The following is a 27343-nucleotide window of genomic DNA, read 5'->3' on the forward strand; positions in this document are numbered from 1 at the left end:
AGTCACACATAATAAATCTCAGAGCAAGAATTCAAACTGATGTTTCTACTCTTTTTCTAGTTAATCTTTTATTTATCCTTTTGCTTCATTTTACAGTTCCATTCAGTCACTAGGTCTTGTTGGCTTTTTAAAAAAATTTTCATTGAAATATAATTCACATACATACAATTCACCCATTTTAAAGTATGCAGTTCTGTAATCAACCACAGAAAGATAAATGAGAAAAACAATTACATGGAGACTAAACGACATGCTACTGAAAAACTGGTGGGTCAACAATGAAATCAGAGGAAATTAAAAAAAAAAAAAAAAAACAACCTCAAGATAAAGTGTACAATTCAGTAGCTTTTAGTACTTTTCAGATAGTTTTGCAACCATCACCACATAGAACATTTACACCACCCACAAAAGAAACCCCAATCCTGTTAGTTGTCACCCTCTGACTTCCCCTACCCTCTGTCCTCCTAGACAGCTATTAATGTACTTCTGTCTCTATAGATTTGTTCATTCTGGACATTTCACATAAAGGGAATCAAATAATATGTAGCCCTTTGTTGGCTTCTTCAGTTAGCATAAATTTTTAAGGTTCATCCATTTGTAACCCCTCATTATTGCACAACCATTTTTTTAATCTTAACATGTATTAGTACTTTATTATTATTATTGCTGAATAATATTCCATTGCATGGATATGCCAGATTTATCCATTTATCAGTTGATGGACATTTGGATTGTTTCTCCATTTTAACTATTGTGAATGATACTGCTATGGATATTCATGTATAGATTGTTTTTATTGTGGTAAAATATACGTAATATAAAATTTACCATTTTAACCATTTTTAAGTATATATTTTATGGCTTTAAGTATATTCACCCTGTTGTGCAGCCATCACCACCAGCTGTTTCCAGAACTTTTTCAGCTTCCTCAGCTGAAATTCTGTACCCATAAAACACTAAAGTCTTATTTGCCCATCCTGCAGCCCCTTGCAACCACCATTCTGCCTTCAGTCTCTATGTATTTGATCTCTCTAGGAACTTTATTTAAGCAGAATCACACAATATTTGTCCTTTTGTGATTGGCTTATTTCACTTAGCATAATGTTTTCACATTGTAGCATGTCCTTTTTAAGGCTGGTAATATTCCATTGATTGTATATATCACATTTTATTTATGCTTTCATCTGTTGATGGACGCTGTTTGCTTCTGCTTTTTGGTTATTGTGAATAATGCTGCAATGAATATGGTGGGCTTGGGCTTTGGTAACCCAGAATCTCAGCATCTAGGCTAAACAGAACTCAGTCTCCTTAAGGTGTACCAGGGGTTCAAATTCAGGAAAGCACAGGGCTGTGTCTATGCTGATAGGAAACTCAGTTTTCTTAGGACCTGCTTGGAAAGGCACTGCTTGGTATGCAAATATCTATTTAAGACCCTGCTTTTACTTATTTTAGATGTATACCCAGTAGTAGAGTTGCTTAATTATATTTTTAAGTATTTGAGGAATCCAAACTGTTTTTCACAGTGGCTGCACCATTTTACATTCCTCCCAGTAATGCGCAAGGGTTCTAATTTCTCCACGTCTTCACCAATACTTGTTATTTTCTGCTTTTTTTTTTTTATAGGATTAGCTACCCTAATGAGTGTGAGGTGTTATATCATTATGGTTTTGATTTGCATTTTCCTAATGATTAGTGATGTTGAGCATCTTTTCTTGTGCTTATTGGCCAATTGTATATCTTCTTTGGAGAAATGTCTATTCAAATTCTTTTCCCATTTTTTAATTGGGTTGGTTTTTTCGCTGTTGAGTTGTCAGTGTTCTTTATATATTCTGGATATCAATTCCTTATTGGATATGTGACTTGCAAATATTATTTCCCATTCCATGGTATTGTCCTTTGGCACACAAAAGAGTTTAATTTTGATAAAATCCAGTTTATCTAATTTTTCTTTTGTTGCCTGTGCTTTTGGTGTTAAATCCAAGAAATTATTGCCAAGGCTAATGTTGTGAAGCTTTTGCCCTGTTTTTTTTTTTTTCTAAGAGTTTTATGGTTTTTAGCTCGTCCATTTAGGTCTTTGATCTGTTTAGTATATGGTGTAAGGTAGGGGTTCAACTTCATTTTATTAATTTTTAGTGAATACATGTTTTCATTTCTCTTGCTTATATAACCAGGAATGGAATTGCTGGGTTATCTGGTAGCTATGTTTAGCCTTTTGAGGAACTGCCAAACTGTTTTCCAAAGTGGCTATACCATTTTACATTTCCACCAGCAGTGTATGAGGGATCTGATTTCTCTATGGCTTTTTGAATCCATACTACATTACCTTCTGACTAGCTTAGTTCACAGTTTACTTGGCTGGCCTCTTTGGTGATAATCTCACAACTCTGCCTTTCTGCTGTCCCCTTTCACCAGTCCATCGTGTTGTTTGTTGTATCATAAAAGTTTAGAGCTGAAAAGAACTAAGAGTCATGGAAGTCAAACCATTCATTTACAGTTGATAAAATAGAGAAGCTAAGAGATTTGACTCAAAGTTATACAGTGATAATGTCAACATCAGACGCTCTCCTGTGTGTATACCTTTCATTTTATTAAATCGTGTTTCCATTTTCTGTGTCTAAAACTCTTTACCTGATTATCTTTACCAGGTTTCTTCCCCATCCTCTTCCGTAAAGTACAATTTTTTTTAACATTTTTTATTGATTTATAATCATTTTACAATGTTGTGTCAAATTCCAGTGTCCAGCACAATTTTTCAGTCATTCATGGACATATACACACTCATTGTCACATTTTTTTCTCTGTGAGTTATCATAACATTTTGTGTATATTTCCCTGTGCTATCTATACAGTGTAATCTTGTTTATCTATTCTACAATTTTGAAATCCCAGTCTATCCCTTCCCACCCTCCACCCCTCTGGTAACCACAAGTCTGTATTCTCTGTCTGTGAGTCTATTTCTGTCCTGTATTTACACTTTGTTTTTGTTTGTTTGTTTGTTTTTGTTTTTTAGATTCCACATATGAGCGCTCTCATATGGTATTTTTCTTTCTCTTTCTGGCTTACTTCACTTAGAATGACATTCTCCAGGAGCATCCATATTGCTGCAAATGGCATTATGTTGTCGGTTTTTATGGCTGATAGTATTCCATTGTATAAATATACCACATCTCTTTATCCAGTCACCTGTTGATGGACATTTAGGCTGTTTCCATGTTTTGGCTGTTGTAAATAGTGCTGCTATGAACATTGGGGTGCAGGTGTCATCCTGAAGTAGATTTCCTTAAAGTACAATTTAAAAGCAAGTAGTTGTGTGCAGGTAATTTATTTGGCAGGTGATCTGGGGTATCAAGAGCGAGAGACCAGGGTGAATGAAATAAAAGAAGAAAAGCCAATACAAGACTGTGTTATTAAGGGGGAGGGTATATAGCTCAGTGGTAGAGTGCATGCCAGGGCACGAGGTCCTGGCCTCAATTCCTAGTACCTCCACTAAATAAATAAATAAACCCAATTACCACCCCCCACACCCCCTACCAAAAAAAAAAAAAAAAGAAGAAGAAGAAGACTGTGTTATTGAGTTATTAATTTATGTGGCAATTAGGGCTTAATCCCAGTGGGAATTTCTGAGGATCTAGATGCTTTTCAAATTATCTATTCAGGGATGGACGAGCGTAAACTGTATCATGTGTTCTTCTCCATAAGTTGATGATTGCCTCGGTAGGGTGTAAATTCTTTCTCCTTCCCTCTCCCGTTTTAGGGCTGCAAACAAGAGCCTGTCAAGTGGGTTCCCAGTGTTGTCTCACTTCATGGCTTTAACGAAGCCGTAGGGCAGGAAGAAAATGAATCACATTGAATACTATGGGAGAAGTAAGTCAAAACCTACCTGAAATTATTAGCCTTAGGTTATGACTAATGTGGTAGGCAGAATAATGGTGTCCTAAAGATATCTACATCTTAATCTTATAAACCTGTGAATATATTACCTTGCATGGCAGAAGAAACTCTGGAGACAGGTTGATTTTTCTGGATTATCTGGGTGGGCCCAATGTGATCACATAGAGCCTTGTAAGAGGGAGACAGGAGTGTCAATTTTAGAAAGAGATGTGACAGTGGAAGCAGAGGTCATGATGATATGGCTAGGAGCCAAGGAATGTGGGCAGCTTCTAAGAAGCTGGAGTAGACAATGAATGAATTTTCCCCTAGGGCCTCCTGAAGGAGTGCAGACTTTGATTTTAGCCCTGTAAAACCTGTTTGAACTTGCCTCCAGAACTTTAAGATAAGAGGTTTGTATTGTTTTAAGCCACTAAATTTGCGGCAGTTTGTTACACAGCATTAGGAAACTAATACAGCTAGAATCAAAGGAGAGTTGGATAGCATGAAGATGAAGTGTAAGAGAATTCTGATAGAATCTGTCTTGCTGTCAGCCTCTCCTTTGATTCTAGCTGTTTTAGTTTTTTGCTGTGTAACAAACTGCCACAAATGTACCTCTTGCTCTACTATGATCTACTTGGACCCTGCATTGATTCTAATCCTTCACTGAATCACTGCAGTCTCTTCAACAGAAATTTAGAAAGGGTTGGTGGTGCAAGCTGGTGCAACTTGCTGATGCAGCTGGTCTTGAGCCAAGGATTAGTATTCATCATCTTCCTCCTTCACCACATGTTTTAGATTTCCCTTGTGCGGGACCAGCAGGCAGTCCAGCTGCTCTAGGCTGCTTGTGACCTGGAGACTTCCATCTTTGGGGGACTTGAGCCCTTAGTTGTCTTGCCCCTTTTTGGCCATGGTTGCTGCAATTTACTGTTTTCTTTGTTAGTACCAAGCATGGAAAATGCCCTGAGTTTCAGACAGATTGCTCCCTGCCCACACTGTATACAACAACTCCTAATATAGTCAGTCACTTATCACTGCTGGTATATTTCTTTCTTTCTTTGCCTGCTAGTCTGTCAAGACTAAGGGGGAGCCTGAAGTGCCAGGTAGTGGTTGTAGCTTTTTGTAAAATGCACATTCTTTTAATTACATTTCAATTAGTAAAATTCTATTTATATTAATCACATTTCAATTAACACAATTGTGATAAGGGTTATGTAGGAAACTTTCAGAGCCATGAGAGCATGTAAAGGGAGAGAGAAACTAGCCTAGCCCTGACATTCAGGGATTGGAGAAGATTTCTCTTAATTAGAGACTGGATGGATGAGTTGAAATTAAGCGGATAAAGAAGTAGGGAAGAACATTCTAACAGAGAACATGTGTGCAAAGGCCCTGTATCAAGAAGGTGCTTGGTGCCTCCCTCCTCTGGAAGCCTCTCTTCCATTGACTTTTGTGGTTGTAGCTTTTTAGGTTCATTGGAACCCTTGTTGTATCATCAGGTAGAAGCATTACCCACAGGACCTCTAATACAAGAGAGGTTTTAAATTGTGGGTATGGGACTCCCAGATTCCGTAAGTGAGCTACTGGGATTGATTGGGGAAAGAGTCAGTCCAGCTTTTATCTTTGGGCTTCTGGACATGTGCATTCTAGCTAATAGGGATGTAACACCATACTCTTCGGTTCAGTGCATATACTGCATCCTGGAAGACCAACAGGATGACTGGTCAGCTGAGCCTTTAATATGCCACTCCATCATTCTGGTAGTGTGGCAGTTTCCTCATGATGTGATATGTAGTAGGACCAGTGGATGCCATGGTCAAATGCTTATTGTTATTTCTCCTTCACCATTAAACGAGTCCTTTGGTTTGAGGTGGTGTTAAGATGGGTCTCATTTTGGTAAAGCAAACATTTTGAAGCTGTTGGATAATGGTGTCGGGCAGGGGTACTATAAATGTTAAGGGATGCTTTGGGCAGGGAAGGCAGTCCCATTTCTAGAGTAAAGTAAATTCTACTCCCTCCCAGAATGCAAGGGTTCCCAGCTCCATTATGCCATCTGTTCATCTCTATGTCTGATAAGTTGCTATTTGTATTCTCTGGTGATACTAATCTCACTAGAACTTTCTCTCTTTTAGTAAGGCTTTTTATAACATTTTTCAAAGTAAGTTGGTGATGTTTTTGATAGTAAGGGATCTGATGAACAGAAGTGTTAAATTTAATATAGTCAACTTATATGATTCCTTTTATGAGGAATTCAAGAAAAGACAAAAACTATTGTGATAGCCCCTTAGTAGTTGCTAAGAAGGAGAGGACTGACTATAAAGAAGCACAAGGGGACTTATTGGGGTGATTAAAATATTTTAGATCTTGATTGTGGTCTGGGTTATGCAATTTTATGTACTTGTCAAGACTCGAACTCTACACTTAAAATCAGTGAATTTTGTGTGTGAATTCTATCTCACTGCTGATTTTAAGGAAAGCAGAAGATTTAATGTACCTTTTTGTCAATCTTTTCCATATTTATTTTTTTTCCTTTATAGATAGTGCTTTTTGATTCTTAAGTTTGAAAAACTCTTCTCTAGGGTTTTTTTTTTTTTTAATTTTAAGGTGAAAGCAAGTTTATTTAGAGAGAGAACACACTTCACAGCTAGTGGGGTCTGTCTCACTCAGAAAGGAAAACAGCTTAGGAGATATGCACACTCCATAGGCAGAATGTGGGCCATTAGGATATTTTTTTCTGACTTTCCATTTTGTTAATTTCTGCTCTTTATTTCCTTTAATGTTTTGAAATGTACCCAGGATTTGGTTTAATCAGGTAGAGTAAAACACACACACTGTCATGGAAATGACTGTCATGAAGGAGAAGTTTTTACTCACAATTCCTTAGGAACAGGAGCCACACCACCCTGAGCCACCTGGGGAAGCACCAAGGAGACAAAGGAGCAAGGTGAAAGTATAGGCCAGAGCCTTTACTGTTGTCTGTGAGAAGGAATGGATGAGGCAGGGTAGGCAAGCTTGAGCAAGTTTGGGTTTGGATAGTTTGAATAATTTATAGCTCTGGGTGATAGAGGTGGTCTTTAGTTATCACTAGTACATGACCCTGGGGTAATTTAGGGTAGGGAAAATATTGGCTTGGTATTTGAGAGTTTTTTGATGGAGATGACTGGGGATATGGGCTCTGGACTGGTTGGTTGTACATCAAAGATGTGCTTTCAAGCTATCTCCAGGGATTAGGTAACCCTGGGAGGTACAGTCTTTCCCTGGGTCCTAAGGGCCCTGCCATGTCAGAGCTTTATAAAATATAGAAAATTTTATAATATGACTAATACACTTAAGCTTTCTTAAGATTTGCTCTGTTGCCTTTTTCCTGTTTTTTAATTGAAAATGTATTAGTTAAGCATATTTAGTCTTATGTTTTTGTTACAGATGCGTTAAGGCTATAAGCTGAGCTCCACATTTTGATAGCTTAATACTTTTATTGTTGCTTGGTTCTTATTTTATTTCTATTATGATTTTTTCTTTTAAATTTTTTTGTCTAGGAGGCCATTTTTAATTTTTCAAACATCTAAAAATGTTTTATTGATGATTTCAACATTATGGTCAGAGAAGGTGGTCTTAGATATAAGTTCTTTGAACTTTTTGTCTTTCTTTGTGAATATATGATCAGTTATTTAAAATGTTCCATGTATACTTGAAAATATATATTCTTCTGTTTGATGGAGGTTCTCTATGTAACTGTTAGATTAAACTTAATGATTTTGTGGATCAAGTATTCTATATCCTTACTTACCTCTTATCAGTTTTTAATATAAGTGTATTAGAGGTTCATGCAGTGATTCAAGATGAATTTTTCTTGTAATTATATTAGTTTTCCCTTGTTTATATTAAAAGTGAGGTATATATAAAGTTTTGATATATTTCCTTAGCTTATTTATACTTTTATTACTATATATATAATACCTCTTCATACCTGTTAATGTTGCCATAATATTATGTCAGTTATTAAGATTGCTACATCATCTTTTTTTGTGTTGGTCTTTGCCAGAAATTTTTTTCATTTATTTTCAGCCTTTCTCTCCTATAAGCAGCTTTAGATTTTGTATTTTATTTTTATATCAAATCTGATAAGCCCTTATAAATGAGCTAAACTCATTTACATATAGTTTATAAGTAGACTTATTTTTTCTTGTTTTGTCTACTCTTTTCTTCTTTTTCTGTCTTTTGATGAGTTGATAACTGAATACTGCCTTGTAACAAATACTGCCTGTAATCAGTTTGTAACAAAGTGGAAATATAGAATCCTACCTATTGACCTCATTGCCACAGGTACCCTATCCTTATGTGGCATCAACCTCAGTCACCAAATCCTTGTGTGCCTGATATGCTAAGAACTGGTGGTACAGTGATAAATATTGTTTCTATCTTAGTAGTGATGGTATTCCTGAAAGTAGCATTGGAAACTTACCCTTCAAAAGTACTAAAAAAAAAAAAAAAAAAAAAAGAAAAGAAAAGAAAAAGAAAAGAAAGAGTTGATAAACATGATTTTCAGGGGAAGAAAAGAGCATATGTTTCTTTATAATCTCAAAATAGCCTTTTAGCAGAAGGTATGTATATAACCTATACAACCTTTTGGCTTTATCGTATTAACATTCTTCACAAATATCTGCAGGGGCCCATATAGTTTTAATAATTGGTTGACCTAATAGATTTTTCAATTTTTTAACATATTAGAATGGGTATAATATATGCCTGCTGTAAAAAAAGCAATGGTAGATAAAATAGAAAGAATTTTAAAAGGTAAAACCTTGTTGGGGGATACAAAGCAAGATGGCGGAGTAGAAGGATGCTCGTAGCTCACCCTCTTCCACAAATACACCAAAACTCACATCTGTGGACCTACTCAGCCAACCAGAGCACCTGCCGAACTCCGACAGAACATCATGCTCTTTGAAAGACAAAGACGCCAAAAATGTGGTAGGAGAAAAGGAAAGAAAGAAGAAAAAGCAAAACAGTGCGGGACCGATCCCATGGTGAGGGAGTGGCAAAGGAGGACTGGCGCTCATTCGCTGGGTCTCCCCTCTCCAACGGAGAGGCCAGCTGGACGAAGGGGGAGCCTCTGAGGCTAAGATCTGCCCTGAGCACCTCCTGACAGACAGAACTGAGTTAAACGGGCACAAAGGGTCCCTGCGACACCCAGCCCGAGATGCGAGCTGGCAGCTGGGGCCGGGACACGGGACAGGCTGCCCGAGCTAGGTGGAGGACTGGGGCGGCTGCACTGAAGGGGTGCTGCGCACTGTGGTGGGAGGGGATACGGAGCTGAACAACCTCAGTTCCCCATAAATTGCGAAAAAAGCAAAGCAACACGGCTGGTGTGCCCTGGGGGGAGGGGCGCCATAGCCTTTGTCTCCTCAGACCTGCGCCGCCATTACTGGCGCTTCTTGTGAGAAGAGAGGTGGGGCGCAGCCACAGACGCCATATTTTGCTGTGTGCAGCGCCCGGGTGGGGGCGGGGCCGAGACCTGAATCCACACCCAGGGGCTCCGCAACCTCCTAGGCAGGACTGAGACTTGTTTACAGCCTGAGGCAGACAGGATCTTTCTGCCCTGGCACCTCAGAGAACTCATGCTGTCAAGACAGACAAGAAGCTGAGATTTGGCACGGAGCAGGGGCGGGGCTGTTCCACAGTCTTCCCCGAGCCCGCCTTCGGGGCACTGACCTGAGGCGGAGCTGGCAGCTGCACAGAGCAGCGGAGCGAATGGTGCTGGGAGAGGGCAGGCGGTACTTGCCTTCCTGGCAGTAACGCAGCACCTGATCACAGTGGTGGGAGGGGGCGTGATCTGCCCACCTGCCTCGCCTGAGAGCAGCATCTGACTGTAGCATCGAGAGGGGGAGTGACCCGCCCGCCTACCGGGTAAGAGCTCAGCACCTGACCCAGTGTTGGGGAGGGGGCGTGATCTGCTAGCCAACAGCCACTGGGAGCAGCACAGATGAGGGCACCAACAGAGGGCCTTTGGAAACAGCAAGCTGAGTTCATGAAACAGGGTGAAGACACAAAGACCTCTTGATAAAATCATTAAGAGCACACCGTCTCCAGGAGAACTAGATAACTGATACTCCTTAAGCCACAGTGCCAGAGAGATATGAGCAATATGAAGAAGCAGAGGAACCACTCCCAATTAAAAGGTCAAGAGAAATCCCCTGAAAGCATGATCAAGGAAATAGACATTGATGGCCTACTAGATCAAGATTTCAAAAAAGGAGTGATCAAAGTACTGAAGGAACTAAAAGAAATAGTGTTTAGAGATATAAAATATGTCAGAAATGAAATAGAAGCTATAAAGAAGAACCAAGTAGAATTAGTAAACTCATTTGCTGAGATGAGAGCTGACCTAAAGGCTGTACAAAGCAGGCTAGCTAATGCAGAGGAACGAATAAGTGACCTAGAAGACAGGACAACAGAAAGCACCCTATCAGAACAGCTGAGAGAAAACGAAATAAACAATGAAAACAATATAAAGGACCTATTGGATAATATAAAGCGTGCCAATCTACACATAATAGGGGTTCCAGAAGGGGAAGAAAGAACAAAGGGGATTGAAAAGATATTTGAAAAAATCATGACTGAAATCTTCCCAAACCTAAAGGAGTCAGATATCCAAGTACAGGAGGCTCAGAGGGTCCCAAACAGGAAGAACCCAAAAAGACCCATACCAAGACATATCATAATCAAGATGGCCAGAGTCAAGGATAAAGAAATGATCCTAAAGGCAGCAAGAGAAAAACAAAGAGTGAGTTACAAGGGAACCCCCATAAGGGTCTCAGTTGATTTCTCTACACAAACACTACAGGCCAGAAAGGAGTGGCAAGATATATTCAAAGTCCTGAATGAAGAAAAGATGCAGCCTAGGATACTCTATCCAGCAAGGCTATCCTTTAGAATAGAGAGAGAGATAAAGAACTTCACAGACAAGCAAAAACAAAGAGTTTAGCACACTAAACCCATGCTAAAAGAAATATTGACAGGCCTACTCTAAATAGAAAAGAAGCAGGATGCTACAAAAATGAGAAACTCATAACTGGAAAGGAGATAACTGCCATGAATTACAAAAACAATAAACACAAAATTGTAAAAGAAGACATCTAAATCATTAAGAGTGGGAGAGGGAGGCAAGGAAAGCCACTGTGGAAAGTCGTATGGAGATTCCTTGGAAGACTAGGAATAGACTTGCCGTGTGACCCAGGAGTCCCGCTCCTGGGCATGTGTCCAGAGGGAACCTTACTTTGGAATGACGCCTGCACCCCAATGTTCATAGCAGCACTGTTTGCAGTGGCCAAGACATGGAAACAGCCTAAATGGCCATCAATGGATGACTGAGTAAAGAGGATATGGTATATTTATGCGGTGGAATACTTTTCAGCCATGAAAACTGACAGCATGACGCCGTCTGCGGCAACTTGTATGTTCCTGGAGAGTGTCATTCTAGGTGGGGTGGGCCAGAAAGAGAAAGAAAATACCATATGAGATCGCTCATATGAGGAATCTAAAAAAAAAAAACCATAAATACAAAACAGAAACAGACTCATAGAATACAAACTTGTGGTTGCCAAGGGGGTGGGGGATGGGAAGGGACAGACTGGGATTTTAAAATGCAGAATAGATAAACAAGATTATACTGTACAGCATAGGGAAATATATACAAGATCTTGTGGTAGCTCATAGTGGGAAAAAATGTGACAATGAATATGTATATGTTCATGTATAACTGAAAAATTGTGCTCTACACTAGAATTTGACACAACATTGTAAAGTGACTATCACTCAATAAAAAAAAGTAAAAGAAACAAAAACCTTGTTAAAAATGAGATAAATTTATCTGTGGAAGTAATGGGCTAGAAGTGCAAAGTGGGGTTGAAGCCTTGGCTATGGCAGGATTTGGGTATGGAAATAGTTGAGGTGGTCCTGAATTCATGTCCTGTAAGATCATAGAGACTGAAAGAGTCTCACATGATACTGGGGACCAGAGTTAGCGATACTGAGTAAAACCAAAACCTACTTGTTATAGGAGGTAAGCTGCAACTGACTACTGCTTGAAGAGTATGACTTAAATAGTCACATCTAACTCCAAAGGAAGCTTAAAATACATTTTTTTTTCTTATGGTAGCTGGTGCTGAGCTCAGTTGGAGAGGTAGACACTTAATGGTTTCTGCCATATGGAAATACAGAAATTATAAGAACTGTACAAGAGAATTTCAGATTCAGTGGAATGAGTATATAGAGAGGAGAAGTTAGGTAGATGCATAGCGAAGGGATCGACTAACTGCTCACAGATGCCTGGGGAAATGATGCAAAGAAAACAAATGTGAATAAGATCATAAAGGATATTCAGGAATTTGCTGAACAAGGAAGGGCATGCTGTATTGAGGACTGAAACATCATATGAAGGGAGCTGGAAGTTATGTTAATTCTGTAAGTTTAATTACCATGTGAGTGGTATTCTGTAGAGGTGCCAAGTATACAAAGTGAAATGAGACTTTGTCTATTTTGTCTAAGAACTTCCTGTGTAGGGAGACATTGTTTAAGCAGCCTGTTTTAATGAGAAGATGTTGAGTGCCTTAATAAAGTAAATAAAAGGTGGTGTAAGAGCACAGTGGAGAGGTACCTAAATCAGCCTTTTCTGATGAGGCTTCCTAGAGAAATGACTCTTGAATTTAGGTACCAAAGAAGGAGTAATACACAGATAAACATCCTTATAGAATACCAAATTCAGGGAGCAGAACATGGATCTTTATATATGGGTAGAGCATAGGTACAGAATATGGAAAGATATGACTATGTGAAGGTGTTTTTATTCTGAGGTCTAGGAGGAACCGTTGAAAGATTTTGAGCAGAAGAGTTAAAAGCTCAGTTATGCTGGCTGTACGATGGAGACTAGGTTGTTTAGAATTTAATAATTAAACAGGAAACATGATATTGTTTAGGAAAGACTTTTTTTGTTAAAGGAAAAACTCTTAAAACACTTTATTAAAATCTTATTTTTACTGCTGTGGAAAAAAAACAGTAATACCATTTTTTTTTAACCTTATCATAACATGTTCCCCTGTATATCATTTTCATCAGTTGATTTATTTTAAAAGTCATATAATTCACATACTACCATTGTTTTATTGTCTATGTAAATTATCTAAACAGGGTTTTGACACTTGAAGTGGATTTAAGTACAAAGGACTAAAGTATCTAATAAAAAATGAAACAAAAAGGGAAACATTAGACCTTAAAAAGTTTAAATGTATATATTTTTTTCAACTTTTTTATTGTGGTAAAATACACATAAAATTTACCATCCTAACCCCCCCCCCCCCCAGTTTTGTTGAGATATAATTGACATACCTCACTGTATAAGTTTAAGGTGTACAACATAATGACTTGACTTACGTACATCAGGAAATGATTACCACAATAGGTTTAGTGAACATCTGCCATCTCAGTTTGTTTGTTCTTGAAATATAATTGACTTATAACACCTATGATCCTGGTATACAACATATATAATGATTCCATATTTCTAAACATTTCAGAATGATCACCGTAAGTCTAGTTGTTGTCTGTCACTAGACATAGATATTACATAATTATTGACTATATTCCCCACAGTGTATTTCATACCTGTGACTCACTTATTTTGTCACTGAGAGTTTGTACCCCTTAATCTCCCTCACATACTTTTCTCCTCCTCCAACCCCTACCCTCTGGCAACCTTCTGTTTACTCTGTATCTATGACTCCGTTTAGTTATGTTTGTGCATTTGTTTTGTTTTTTAGATTCCACATATAACTGAAATCACATAGTATTTGTCCTTCTCTGTCTAACTTATTTCACTTAGCCTAGTATCTTCTAGGTCCATCCATGTTGTTGCAAATGGCAAGATATCATTCTTATTTTAATAGCTGAGTAATATTCCAGTGTGTGTGTGTGTGTGTGTGTGTGTGTGTATCACATCTTCTTTATCCATTCATCTGTTGATGGGCACTTAGTTTGCTTCTATATCTTGGCTGTTGCAAATAATGCTGCAATGAACATAGGGGTTCATATATCTTTTTGCATTAGTGTTCTGGTTTTCTTTGGATAAATATCCAGAAGTGGAAATCCTGGATCATATGGTAGTTCTATTTGTAAGTTTTTGAGGAATCTCTATACTGTTTTTCATAGTGGCTTCACCAGTTTATATTCCCACCAGTGGTGCATGAGAGTTCTTTTTTGTCCATTTTCTCTCTGACACTTAATTGTTGTCTTTTTGATAATAGCCATTCTGACATCTCTGAGTAAAGTCCTGAATTTATTTTTGAATAAAACTTACGCATGGAGGCCATGAGGGGGAGGTAAAGTGCAGCAGTTAATGTGAAAGATGTACAAATGTTATAATTAATTGCATGTTAAATATGTCTGGGATTTCAGGTGACCACAGGTTTGGTGTATGACAGGAGAATATAGTTGCTAAAAGTAATGATGTAATCTAAACCTTATTTATACTGTATATCTTGGGGAAATGATAGTTCCACTGTCCCCTGTGCTGTGTGTATTCTTTTGGAAATATGTACACCTTGAAACAACACTTTTAAGGAATACAGTAATTAGAGTATACTAAAGAGGAGTGGAGTAGTGAGGGGTTAATATAATGAAAAAATTAAAAAACAGTACAAATCTGGTTTTGTTTAGTCTGGGAAATTTAAGGGGAAACTTAGATCATATTTTTAGTGCTCAAAAAAGACTTGGATTTTATCTGATTCAGGTTCCTTATTTTACAGATAAGAAAATGGAGTTTCAGGGAGGTTGATAGGACATTCCCTGAGTCATAGCTAATGACACAGTAGTGTCTAGAACCCAAGTATGTGGTTAGAAAGGAAATTGAATGTATCATAAGCATATTTTATTTGGAGGGGCAGTGAAGCAGGGCTGGGACTAGAGTGAGGCAAGCAACTAAGTTGCCTAAGGTACAGAACTGAAGGAGGTACTCACCCTTAGGTGCAGACCCTGCACTTGGAGGATCCTTATTTATCAATATAATGTGTAAACATGGTTTAAATTGTCAAATAGGGCTAAGAGGTACCTCCCAGCCCTACAGATTAGGAATAGCCTGAGGAAGCTAGATGGGTTGGTGGTAGAAGAGAACTATCCCTGAAGACCTAGCCCTCTGTGTGCAGTAATATAACAGTTTGCAAGCACCTGTGGAGAATTGCATCACTTTGTGAGAACAGTGTGAGGTGTTCTGTCTTGAGGCCTGGACTGGTTCCTATTCTCCTTTTTCCCTTGAATAAGATCTCAGAAGGTGAAGATTTTTCTTTGTACTTTTAAAGCTATTTAACCTACACAACGACTTGAGAGTTACTCAGGCTTGGCTGAAGAGTTTAGAGAATCTAGACAGATAATAAATAATAAAGAAATAAGAGATAACCCAAGTGTTTTGCTGTCATAGCCTCTGGTCTCTAGTTTTTGACTCCCATTTTGTTTTTGAGAGTGGAGTTACCTAGTTCAGCTCTACTCTCCTTAGGTAAAGGACATGATTCTTTATGATGGTCTTTTCCCCCAGCACTTAGGGGTTAAGAGGCAGTCTAGGCTGAATAAAATTCCTACTTCCTTGTTTCAGGAAGATACTTTGTATTTCCCAGAACCTCCAGGATGGATGACATATAGAGTAGAAAAGCCCTCCTCCAAATATGAATAGTCCCCTTTTTGGCATTACCCTGTATGAGGGGAATAAAACCAGAATGTACAGCCTGTCGTAGAACTAGTGGATATAAACTTGTTATGCTGCTTCTCTGGATCTGTCCTGTTTTGTACTTGATACCAAGCTTGCCTTCTTAGGACCATTATATTTTTTTATTCTTTAGGTCTTTGGAATTAAAGGCAGACCATGTGTTTTTATATTACATTTTAAAATAGATGTATTCTGGGAGCTAAGAGTTTTATAAAGTGAAAAGATGGGTGGTTTTATTGGTCTGGTCCAGTCAGAGGTAGCTAAATGTATAAACAGTAGCAACACACTGGACCTAATTTACAGATGCAATTGGCATACTTTGTGATGCTAATTGGGAGTGGAATAAGTTTAAGTCAGCACTACAGATAAAATAATATTAACAAGAAATAGAACTTTTCCCTCTAGCCTATAAGCTCTTCCAGGACCGCTTTAGCTTGTAAGCTGGTTTGCTCATAATGTGCCCAGCACATAGTAGGACCTCAAAAAAAATAACTGGTAAAGATGTTTACAAGTGAAAGCTTGGTAAATTCAGTGATTTGGTTGTTTATAAGCTCCACATAGTGTTCAGAGTTGATTTTCATTAAACCCATTCCAAAGTGTTTATACACACAAACATACACAGAGTTGTTAAATTTGGAAATATCTGTACTTGCTAGTATTGGGATTTCCTTAATCTCCATCTAGCTTTTTGTATTCTTGTTTCTGTTTATTTTTCTTCCATCTGAAGTCTCCTTTCTTATAGTGTTTTCTCCCTTTAAATTTGATACTCTTTTTTTTTTCAGTCAGTTATGATGCCTATTACTGTCTTATATATTGGCCCTATTTTTGTTTTAACAATTTTTCATTTCATAAATGAAATTTATGAAAAAAGTTGGGGTTAGATTCTAGATTGAAGAATGATTAGGTTTGGGGGCTCAAAAACTGAAATCTAATCTTTGTTTGCCTCTCAGCTTCATTGCCAGGTTCTACATGGTGACGTTTACTCTGAGGGTACGTGCTCTCAGATTTAAGTCTGTTGGGAAAAGAGTGTCTTCCCAGTAACCCCTTTAGGTATCCCAGGAGTCTTTCTGGATGAACAACTTGAGTTTTAAGCCCATTCTCGAACTAGTGACAAGAATTAAGGGAATTTAATATTCTGATTGGCCAAAATGAGTTGCAGATACTGTATCTGAGTTGGTGCAACTCCACGTGATAAATGGTGGAATAGAATTGGGGTGGGGATAGAGAGGATAGTTTCTCAGAAAGAAGTTGAGATAGTATAACAAAAAGAAGAGAGAATAGATGCTGGTACAGCATAAAAGTTAGCTATTCAGTATTTTGATTGACTGAATTTTTTATTTTTAAGGGATCAGTGAGGCTTTCTACATTTTTTAGTCATCAATATATGAATATAGTTTAAAATGTCAAATAGTGCTAAGAGGCCTATAACAAAAATAGCAATCCTTTGCTCTCCCTCTACTTTTCTCACCCCTTTGACTCAGGAAGTAATCACTTTCAACTTCTCTAGCTGTTTCTAATGATACTTGATGAAACGAGAAGAAACAGCTAAAAAAAGTGAGAGTGATTACCTCGAGGCAAGGGGGAGGAAAAAGGAGCAGAACTAAATACTGTTACTTTTGTTATAGGCCTCTTAGCACTATATGACATTCTAAACTATGTTCATGTATTACTTTGATAAGTAAAATCTTTATAATGTCTTATTATCTCTTATTCATTAAATTTAGACATCTGCTGGTTTTAAGATGAATGTTGGCATTCATTTTCTTAACCTATCTTTCTTGGCGCCACTGTCTTGATAAAATTACATACTCAGATTCAGTGTTTTCGTTAGTATGACCACATAACCATGTATGTATTGCTTACAGCTGACCCACCTCCTATGACTAAATATCCTGTCTTGTGTAACTTATTTTTTCTTGAAATTCACAAGGAATTTATTAGATTCTCATTTAAAATTTTCTTTGAATTTATAGCTTAGCCTTCCCACGCCCACCAAGAGTTCTATAAAATTTGTATTTGTATAATTTTTCATGTGGTCATATCTGTCAGGTTACCTGTCAGTTTTTTTCTTTTTCCTGTAATTGTATTCCAGTTTGGACTATTTATTCTAGGCCTGCTTCAGAGCTTAATTTGCTTTTGTTGACATCCTAGGAATCTTTTTGCCTTTCTTCATTGGTTCCTCTGCTTTCAGTGTCTTCTTTTTTCTTCCTTTACTCCTTTGTTTTGCTATAGTATGTTCTCTAGTTATTTCCTGAGTAAAGGTACATTGGAATTAAATATTTTTTGAGAATGCATATCTGAAAATGATTTTATTCTCTCATACTTAATTAGTAGTTTGGCTGTGTATAGGAGAGTTATCATTTAATGGGTGTAGAGTTTCAGTTTTGCAATATGAAAATTGTTCTGAAGATGGATGGTGGTAATGATTGCATAACACTATGAATGTACTTAATGCCACAAAACTGTACACTTAAAAATGGTTCAGATGATAAATTCTATGTGTATTGTATGAGTTTGCTAGGGCTACCGTAACAAAGTATCATACACTTGGTGGCTTAAACAACAGAAATTTATTGTCTCGAAGTTCTGGAGGCTGGAGTCTGATCTGAGAGCAAATACTGGCAGGTTTGATTTCTTTTGAGATCTTTTTCTGGCTTGTTGGATGGTTGTTTTCTCCCACTGTCTTCATGTAGTCTTCCCACTGAGTGTATCTGTGAACTAATTAGCTCTTAAAATGACTGGATTAGGGTCCATCCTAATGACCTCATTTTACCTTAATTACCTTGTTAAAGACCCTATCTCCAAATTGTAGTTACATTCTGAGGTGCTAGAAATTAGGACTTCATCTCAATTTGAGGGGGTGGGAGTTCAATTCATAACGTATATTTTAACCACAATTTTAAAAATACACATAAAAATGTGATTATAGTCAATTATTAACCCATTTATGTTTAGTTGTTACGAAGTACGATAAGAATTAGATCAGTTAGTATGTTTACATTTGTTGTATTAATTTGACATTAAATTCTTCATTATTTTACACTTTTGTCATAGGTGGTGGTTTATGCCATAATTGTCTGCTTACAATTTAGCAGTATTAGCAAGATTATTATACTGCTTTTACAGTAACATATAATGACTAAATCATATAAAATGTAATATTCTTCAGATTATGAAATGACAATACATTCTTATTTTGATCTTGATATAGCTTATTGTAATTCAGAGAGTAATAAGTAAAGTTTTGTGATACCTGACAAAATAATCATATAAGGATTAATGCCTTGTATATAAAAGACATTAATTAAATCAGTTGTTGAAGAAATAAAATTATAATCTATATTTTGAGAGCAGGATTTTTGCTTGATATGCCTGTCTTTACTCTCAGGCTTTAGCTCACTGTTCTCCTGGTCTGTAGTAACTACTCAGTAAACATTCGTTGAATGAGTAAGTGAATGAATTTTGATATGCATGGGACTTTAATCTTTGTCATTATTTTGTGCTTTCTCATATTAGGGATGTTTTTAAAGTGGTATTTTCAAAAGTAGATAGGATAAGTTGGCATTTTATTTCACCTATTCTTTAAAAACAAAAAGAAAAGCCTTAACTTTAAATAGTCTTTTGTTTCAGACTAGTATGTAAATTTTTGTTTTCCCCATGATGGGATTCTCATCCATGTTGTTTCATTAGTAAGCATGTCTAGCAATTAAAATTACTTGAGAAAAGAGTAAGTTTTAAAGCATTGAATAGAATAAAATAATTTTATAAATTGACCTGTCTTTTTGCATTACTTACAGCTTATTGAAGTTGGTTATTTGGGGATTTTCCCCTCTTCATTGTTTACTGAGAGATCTGTAGCCCAACCAAACTTCCGGAGCTAGTCACTTGGGTATTGTCACTCTGCTGATTTTTATCAGAAACAGGAAATTGTCAAGTTATGTGTTAAAAGTACAGCAGATTCTAAAATTGCGTTTATATTAGCGTGAGAGATTTCCCTTTAGAATTTTTTTCTGTCACTATCTGGTTCTTTAATTTTTCCTCAGAATGTAACAACTGGCTTGCCAAAAATGGTCATATTTATCATGATCTTTATACATAGCAAACAGTGCCCTTCCTCATAGTTTACAGATCATACACAATATAATAAAATGATTTGATAAGATGACTGATAAATTGACTTAGTGTCATTAATATATAGATCTACCTAATGAATTTGTAAAAGTAGGTTGGGAAGAAAATGTTGTTAGGTGTTTGGCCTGATTTTATTCCCATATTTAGATTAGCAATTCTCTAAAGTTTCCTAAAATGGACCTTCTAGGGAGTTTACAAGGCCAAAACTGTTTTCATTAGACTGTGATGTTCAGTTTCCGTTGCGACTCTGGAGTTTGCAGAGAATGCATGAAGTGCAGTGATGTTAAGATGTCAACATTTGGAAGGTCTGCAAAACTCAGTGAATGTATATTGATGATACAAAACCACGAATGAGTAAAAATAGTTCCATTTAAAGCATAAGGCAGATCAATGAATGTTTTCTGCTATATATTTATTTTAGTTTATATATACTCCACTTTTTGGCATGTGGGTGAGATTTGACACATACTTAGAGTTATGTTATCACTACCACAGTCTTAAGTACAGAACAGTTCCTTCACCTGCTCTCAAGAAAAAAAAATTTTTCTCTTGCTTTCAGAGGAGCCTGGCTAGAGTTTGTTCAAGGGTAGAGTCTTTGTCATAGATTACCTTCTTCAGCTTTTCTTTCATAGGGGTTTTCCCCATATTCTCCAGCTCCCAGCGACCTGTCTTCCTGGTTTCTTTGACCAGAAAGATTGGGTTCTCTTATCTGAGTTTCAGTCTCCCATGTTGTTGCTCAGTTCTGGGCATGACTGTGCCTGCATTCAGGGTGAAGTGGTGAGAGAAAGGATAGGTGTCCTTTTAGGGTCTTAATGTATGTGCCATCTCCACCATTGTGGCAGCAGCACAGATCCACACAGAGACTGGCCTTAAGACAGAGCTGGGAGAAGAAAAAAGAGGAAGAAACACTTATGGTCTTAACTCACTCTGGCTTTCTAGAGCCTTTTCCCACTGTCTTTTGGCCAAATGAGCTTCTCTTGAGTTTTTTCCTTACTGCACCTGCTACGCAATTTCCTATTCTGCCTGGCTTTGGGTCAAAGCTAGGAAATTGTGTGTATGTGTGGTGAGGGTGACCAAAAGGAAATTTGTCATTGCTGTATTGGTCTTTTTTCAAATTGATTTCCCTCTCCAATCTACCTATATATGTTTCAGAGTCTTTAGGTAGCTAATTCTGTGTGTGTGTGTGTGTGTGTGTGTGTGTGTTTTCCTGGAGATTTAATTGTAATCATTTGGGGAGAGAGATTACAGTAGGCTTACACTCATCATTCCTGGAATTGAAAATACTTAGGCCAATGAGTTTTAATACGTGAAACAGTATGGAAAAGTTCATTATAAACTTTTAGATTCCATGTTAGAAACTAGTATTTAAGAAACTCTAGTGCTTGTCAGATTTTAGTGTAGTATCAAAAAAGAATCCACAGTTATCTGGAAAGACTCTTAAAATACTCCTCATCTTTTTCCTACTACATCTGTGTGAGACCAGGTTTTCTTTTCAGCCTAAACAGTGTTGTAATACATTAAATGCTGAAACAAATGTAAGAATCCACCTGTCTTCTATTAAATCATACATTAAAAAGATTTGCAAAAATGTAAAATAATTCCACTCTTTTCACTAATGTTTTGTTTTGGAAGGCATAATTTTCATAAAAATATGTTAAAATGCATTGGATTAAATGTGATTGTATTTAATTGAATTAAAAGTATCCCAATATTTTCTTAATTTTAATTCCTGACATGGTAAATATTGATAGATATAACTGATATAAACAAAAAAGCTCTTTGGGCCTTCAGTTTTAAGTATGTAAAGGGATTTTTGAAACCAAATAGTTTGAGAATTGCTGGTTTAGTAGTCATTGGTTTCCATGTATTTATAACATTTATACTCCTTTTCTGTTCCTTAAGAGTCAGCATGGTAATCAAAAGTACATGAACTCTAGGGAAGTGAAAAGAGCATGCATTTGACTCCCAGTTTTCACCATTTATTTTCCAAGGTTGAAAAGCCATTTAACTTGTTAGTGTCTGTATTACAGTTGTAAAGTGAGGATAATACTTTAAAGGATTGTTATGAGGGAAATCCTAGGATATACCTGAATTATGGACATTCAGTAAACATTCCTTGGTATAGAGTGACACATTTTTAGTGACTCCCAGCCTTTGTGCGAGTGTAAAACTTCTCTTCTTAAACTAGTAGTTCTCCAGCTCAATCTATTGATCCCTTTCCAATAAGAAAGAATGGTGTAATTTATGAAGATCTGTAGAACAGTAAATTCCATACTATCTTTACTGACATATTGAAATTATTGAGTTCTTTAATTCCAACTTGGTTCTGTTCTTGTGGTAACCAGATCAGAAAAAGCCAGAAGTACAAGTCCAGTTTGGAAGAGATTGGAAGTGAATTTGAAAAACAAACTGAGATCAGGAAATAAGCCCAGGAAAAAAAGGCAAGCAGGGTGTGAATACTATAAACTGGGACTAATGTCAAGTCCAAGGTCCATGATGTTCATGTAATCAGAGCAGAGCTGGCAGTCAGTGGGGATCAAAATCAGCAGTACAGATTTTAGGAAGGAAATCCAACACTTGATGTCAGGGGAGGAATTGGACACTGGTTGGTAAGGCTCCTGGTTTCAGGTAGTAGGTATAGGGACAGAAAGACAAAAGGATAGGAGTCCAGATCCTGAAAGCAAGAGTAGGAGCCAGGAGCATCCCAGTGCAAATATCTTTAGTGTAGTTGAAAACATGGAGCTGAAGCTTTTGCAGGAGAATGTGGAATATTAACTGACAACCTTATAACCAGGCCTCTAGGTTGGCTCAAAGTGCAGTGGAGTCATTTCATATTTAATTTATGTCATTTGAAATAAGTGTGGCTAAAAGAAAGTAAGAGAGAAATGGCTGTTAAAACTGTATATGTTTCTACCTATCAGTCTACTCTGAGCATCTGTTCCAGTGTAAGCATGAGGTGGGAAGCATTATTTTGTTTTCTCAGTTGATTTCAGTTGCTGTCCCTCTTGTAGTATTAACACATGTCATTTCACTTTGTTACTTGTTTTTAAAGATACATAGTTTTCCCTACTATACAGACTCTAAATTAAAGTTAGCTCTTTGGTACTTAACTGAAGAAATGGTCATCAAAGGAAAGCTAACTTTTAAGTGGGTTTTTTTTTGGAGGGAGTGTTGTTTGTTTTTTGCTTTAGATTCTGATTGTTTAGGTTCTAAATGTAATTCTACTGTAAAGCAGATTTAGTTTTATACCTCCTTACTACTCTTGACATTTCCTTTTAGCTCATACCTGCCCCATGTTTCCTTACCCATACTTTGTGTTCTGGATGCCAGTTCCTATTAACTAGCTTTCAGTTGGTTTTCTCTCTTTTTATAATACATTTAAAGAATTAAGTATGTACCTGTTGAAAATATTCAAACCATACATATATATGGAGTAGGGAGGGAAAATCGTACCAATCTTAGCACTCACTGAGGCTACCTCTGTACAGTTTGATGTATATCCTCCCTGAACTTTTTAGTGCATATACAAGCATATGTAATAGGATTTAAAAAAACATAATCATAATAAACATTGTTTTGGAATTTGCACCATTTGCTTAATATTTCTTGGACATTTTACCATACCAGTATTTATAATTTAGACACTGTTATTGTACATTTCATTCTTGATTTTTCTTGATTATTAGCAGTGCCACAGCAAACATTCTTACATAAATGACTTTGGGTACTTTTATCATTTTTTCCTGTAGTTTGTAGATTGCTGGTTCAAAGAAATGTGCATTTACAGTTTTGACAGTTGTCCTTCAGAAATTTTGTTCTTGAAATATGTTAATCAAGTTAAAAAGACAAATAACAAAATGGAAAAATTTGCAATTTATACCAAAGACAAAGGGTAAATTTCCTGCTATATAAAGAGCTTCTAAAAAGTGAAAAAGAAAAGCTACACTAAAATGATCAAAAGATATGAATAAGCAGTCCACACAGAAAAACAAATGCACATGTTCCTTACATTTGGGGGAAAGGTACTCAATTTCACTGTAACAGAAAAATACAAATAAAACCTTCTCTGAAATAGCATTTCTTACCTATCCAGTTGGCCAGAATCCAAAAAATGGTTAACATAGTTTGTTGGCAAGGCTGTGAGGAAATAATCACTATCATATATTGCTGAGAATACAAAAGGATAAAGAGCCAACAGATAGGAAATTTGGCAATATTCACAAAATTATATAAACCTTAAGCTTCATCTCAGCATTCGCCTGTGACCTAGAGGCACACAAACAGGAAAATAAAGTGATATATGTATATATGTGTGTGTGTGTGTGTGTGTGTATATATATATATATATATATATACACACACACTGCAGCACTATTTAAAACCAGAAGACTGGAAACAACCTGTTGTCTGTCAGTAAGGTCTAGTTGAGGGAGCTGTGATACTTCTATATGATGAAGTACTGTGCAATAGTTAGAAATAATTATATTAGAAGAGAACTCTTTTATACTGCTATGGAATGATCTTCTATAATGATCTTTATATTTAAAAAGCAAGGTTCAAAGAGTATATACATAGTGTGCCTCCTCCTTTTGTGAGTGTGTATGTTTTGTTGCGGGAGGACATGAAAATTGGCATTTCTAATTTACCAATGTCTTATATATTCAGAAAGAAGCAATAGAAAGATAACCCAAGACAAATAAAAAAATGGTTATCATTTTGGGAGAGGGAGAGAAAAAAAAGACAACGTGAGTATGGAAGCAGACCCCTCTAAATGTACCTTGTCTGACAGTTTACTTTTAGAAACCATCTAAATATTTTATGTAATTATAAAATAAAATTAAATTAAAAAAGGAAAAATAAAGTGATCTCCAAAAAATGGAAACTTGAATTTATCCAGTTAATATTCTGCCTTTCCTGTAGGGTCTGTGTATTAGGGTAATCAAGTAATTAATGAGATGATGTTCTTTGTAGAACAAGAACAGTTTCTAAAAGCAGGTAGATCAAGCAGATCATCATTTTGGAAATAGTAGATCCAGGGAGTGAGCATCAGTGGCTGAGAAAACCACTGGCTGAAGATTTGATGGGGAACTTGATAATGGATATTCATAATCCCACCATTCAGTCTTAACACAACTGACAATTGGGCAGCCAAATATAGTGCGCCGCCTATTTTTTGGCAGTAAGTAGTACACAAGAATACCTGTTAAGTATTCTTACTCCAACAACAAAAGAACCTGGGAAGGAGAGAAAAAGAAAGAGTAAAGCCTCTAGATATAATTACCAGTTTACAGAAGATAGGGAAGATAAAGGAGCGCCATGAGGATGCATGTCAATCAAGTCCACAAATGCCGGAAATACTACAGAACAAAGCCAGGTTCTTCAACAAATAAATGGCAGGGAAAGAGAACTGTGTTAAAAATTAAGGAAACTTAAACATACTAACCAAAGTGTATGTATGTACAGATGTAGCTTGGATCCTAGTTCAAATAAACCAGTTGTTAAAAGACTTAACAAAATTCATTCAGAAAAAATTAAACATTAATATTGATGAAATGAAAGAATTGTTGCAGGTACTCTTAACCTTAACAAAGAAACATTTTTAACAAAACAAGTTTTTAAAAATATTTTGATAACTGAATTTCAATATAATTGATTTTATTTGTGATCTTACATATTTTTATGCATTTAAAACCATATTCTGATTAGGTGTTACAGGTTTTACCAGATGCCAAAAGGGAGAGGGAGCCCTTAATTCATTGTTAATTTTTGTGGGGTATGGGTTCTTATCTATTAGTACTTATAGATGAAGTCATAGGATTCCAGCTCTCCCACCAAATGTTGCAGGGGACAGATGAACCACAGAGGCAGAATATTGATCATTGAAGTTGGGTAATATGTATGGGGCTTGTTTTACTATTCTCTACTTTCGTGTATGTTGAAATTCCCATAATTAAAAAATTTAAAGTTTTATAACAATTTTTAGTTATAATGTCAATAATGTAGTAGAATGCCTATTATGTTACATTCTAGGAGCACTAGATAATGTTGGTATTTTTTGGTCACTCTAATAGGTAGTGAATTAGTACCTTGGTTTCAGATTTTATTTCTATAATTATAAGGACATTCTGAATCTTTCCCAGTGCTTTCTTACCTTTTGTACTTTCACGTCCATAAATGATCTTAATTTTTTGCCAACTTTAAACTCATTTATTATCTTTTCTCATCATTTGTATGAGCTTTAATTATATAATCGGCTGTGACACTTGAACATATAACAAATATTTCCCCCAGCACGTTAGTCTGTTAACTTTGTTTTTTGATGTGATAGTAGGCACAGTAATGACTACCCAAAGATGTACACGACCTAATCTCCAGAACCTATGAATATGTTACCTTACATAGTTAAAGAGACTCTGCAGATGTAATTAAGGATTTTGAATTGGGGAGATTATTTTGAATTATCCTTATGGGCCCAAAGTAAATTGTAAGGGTCCTTATGAGAGGGAAGCAGAAGAGTTAAAAGTGAGAAAAGGAGACGTGACAGTCTAACTTAAAGATTAGAGTGATGCAGTCTTGACCCAGGGAATGGGAACAGCTTCCAGAGGTTGGAAATGGCAAGGAAAGGATTTTCCCCTACAACTTCCAGAGGGAACACAATTCTGCTGATAACTTTGATTTCAGCCTGTAAGACACATTTCATATTTCTGACCTTTGAAACTGAGATGATAAATTTGTGTTATTTTTAGTCACTAAGTTTGTGGTAATTTGTTACAGCAGCAGTAGGTACTAATGTCCTTTGCTATACCAAAGTTAAATTTTTTTTCATTTTATGATTTCTAATACTGGAATCATGATAATAAAAGACTTCCTTGCATCAAGAATATGAAAATTTATTTCTATATTTTATTTTTTGTTTTGCTTTTATCTTTAATCAGTCTGTTTTATTTCAGTTAAACTTTTAATTTTGAGATAATTATAGATTCATATGCAATTACAAGAAATCTTAAGACTTTGAGATCCAGTGTATTCTATACCCAGTTTCTTCCAATGGTAACATCTGGCAAAAGAATAGTATAGTGTAACAGACAGGATATTAATATTGATAATCAAGCTGCAGAACATTTCCATTAACAGAAGAATCCCTCATGCTGTCCTTATATAAACACATCCACTTCTTTCACCCTCCCACCCCATCCATAAGCCCAGATAATTTTGTCATTTCAAGAATGTCAGATAAATGGACTCACATAGTGTTTAACCTTTGGGATTGACCTCCCCCCCCCCCCATTCAGCATAATTCCCTGGAGATACATCATCCAGGTTATTGCACATATCAGTCATTTTTTTCCTTTTTATTGCTGAGTATTATTCCATGGCATGGATATACCACAGTTTGTTTAAACATTCACCTGTTGAAGGACATCTGGGTGGTTTACAGTTTTTGGCAATTACAGCTAAAGTTGCTACAAACAGTCATGTAAAAGTTTTTGTATGATTGTAAGTCTTCATTTTTCTGGGATAAATGCCCAGGAGTACAATTGGTCAGTTGTATTGCAGATGCATGTTTAGTTTTACAAGAAATTGCCAAGCTGTTTTCCA

General features: G+C 36.5%; 1 protein-coding gene across 3 annotated transcripts in view; it reads left to right on the top strand.

Annotated features, from left to right (window-relative positions):
* Window positions 1-27343, top strand: part of NCK1 (NCK adaptor protein 1) — a 68087-nt gene that overhangs the window by 17512 nt on the left and 23232 nt on the right. The window contains exon 1 of one of the 3 annotated variants that reach the window (XM_010975511.2): window positions 3755-3864. The exons of the other annotated variants lie outside the window; for them this stretch is intronic. Coding sequence (XP_010973813.1) covers window positions 3837-3864 — 28 coding nt within the window. The 5' untranslated portion in view covers window positions 3755-3836. Of the gene's footprint in view, window positions 1-3754; window positions 3865-27343 lie in introns of those variants that run through there. 3 annotated transcript variants of the gene reach the window in all.

The sequence above is a fragment of the Camelus dromedarius genome, chromosome 2 (assembly GCF_036321535.1).
Source record: "Camelus dromedarius isolate mCamDro1 chromosome 2, mCamDro1.pat, whole genome shotgun sequence".
In the NCBI taxonomy this organism is placed as follows: Eukaryota; Metazoa; Chordata; class Mammalia; order Artiodactyla; family Camelidae; genus Camelus; species Camelus dromedarius.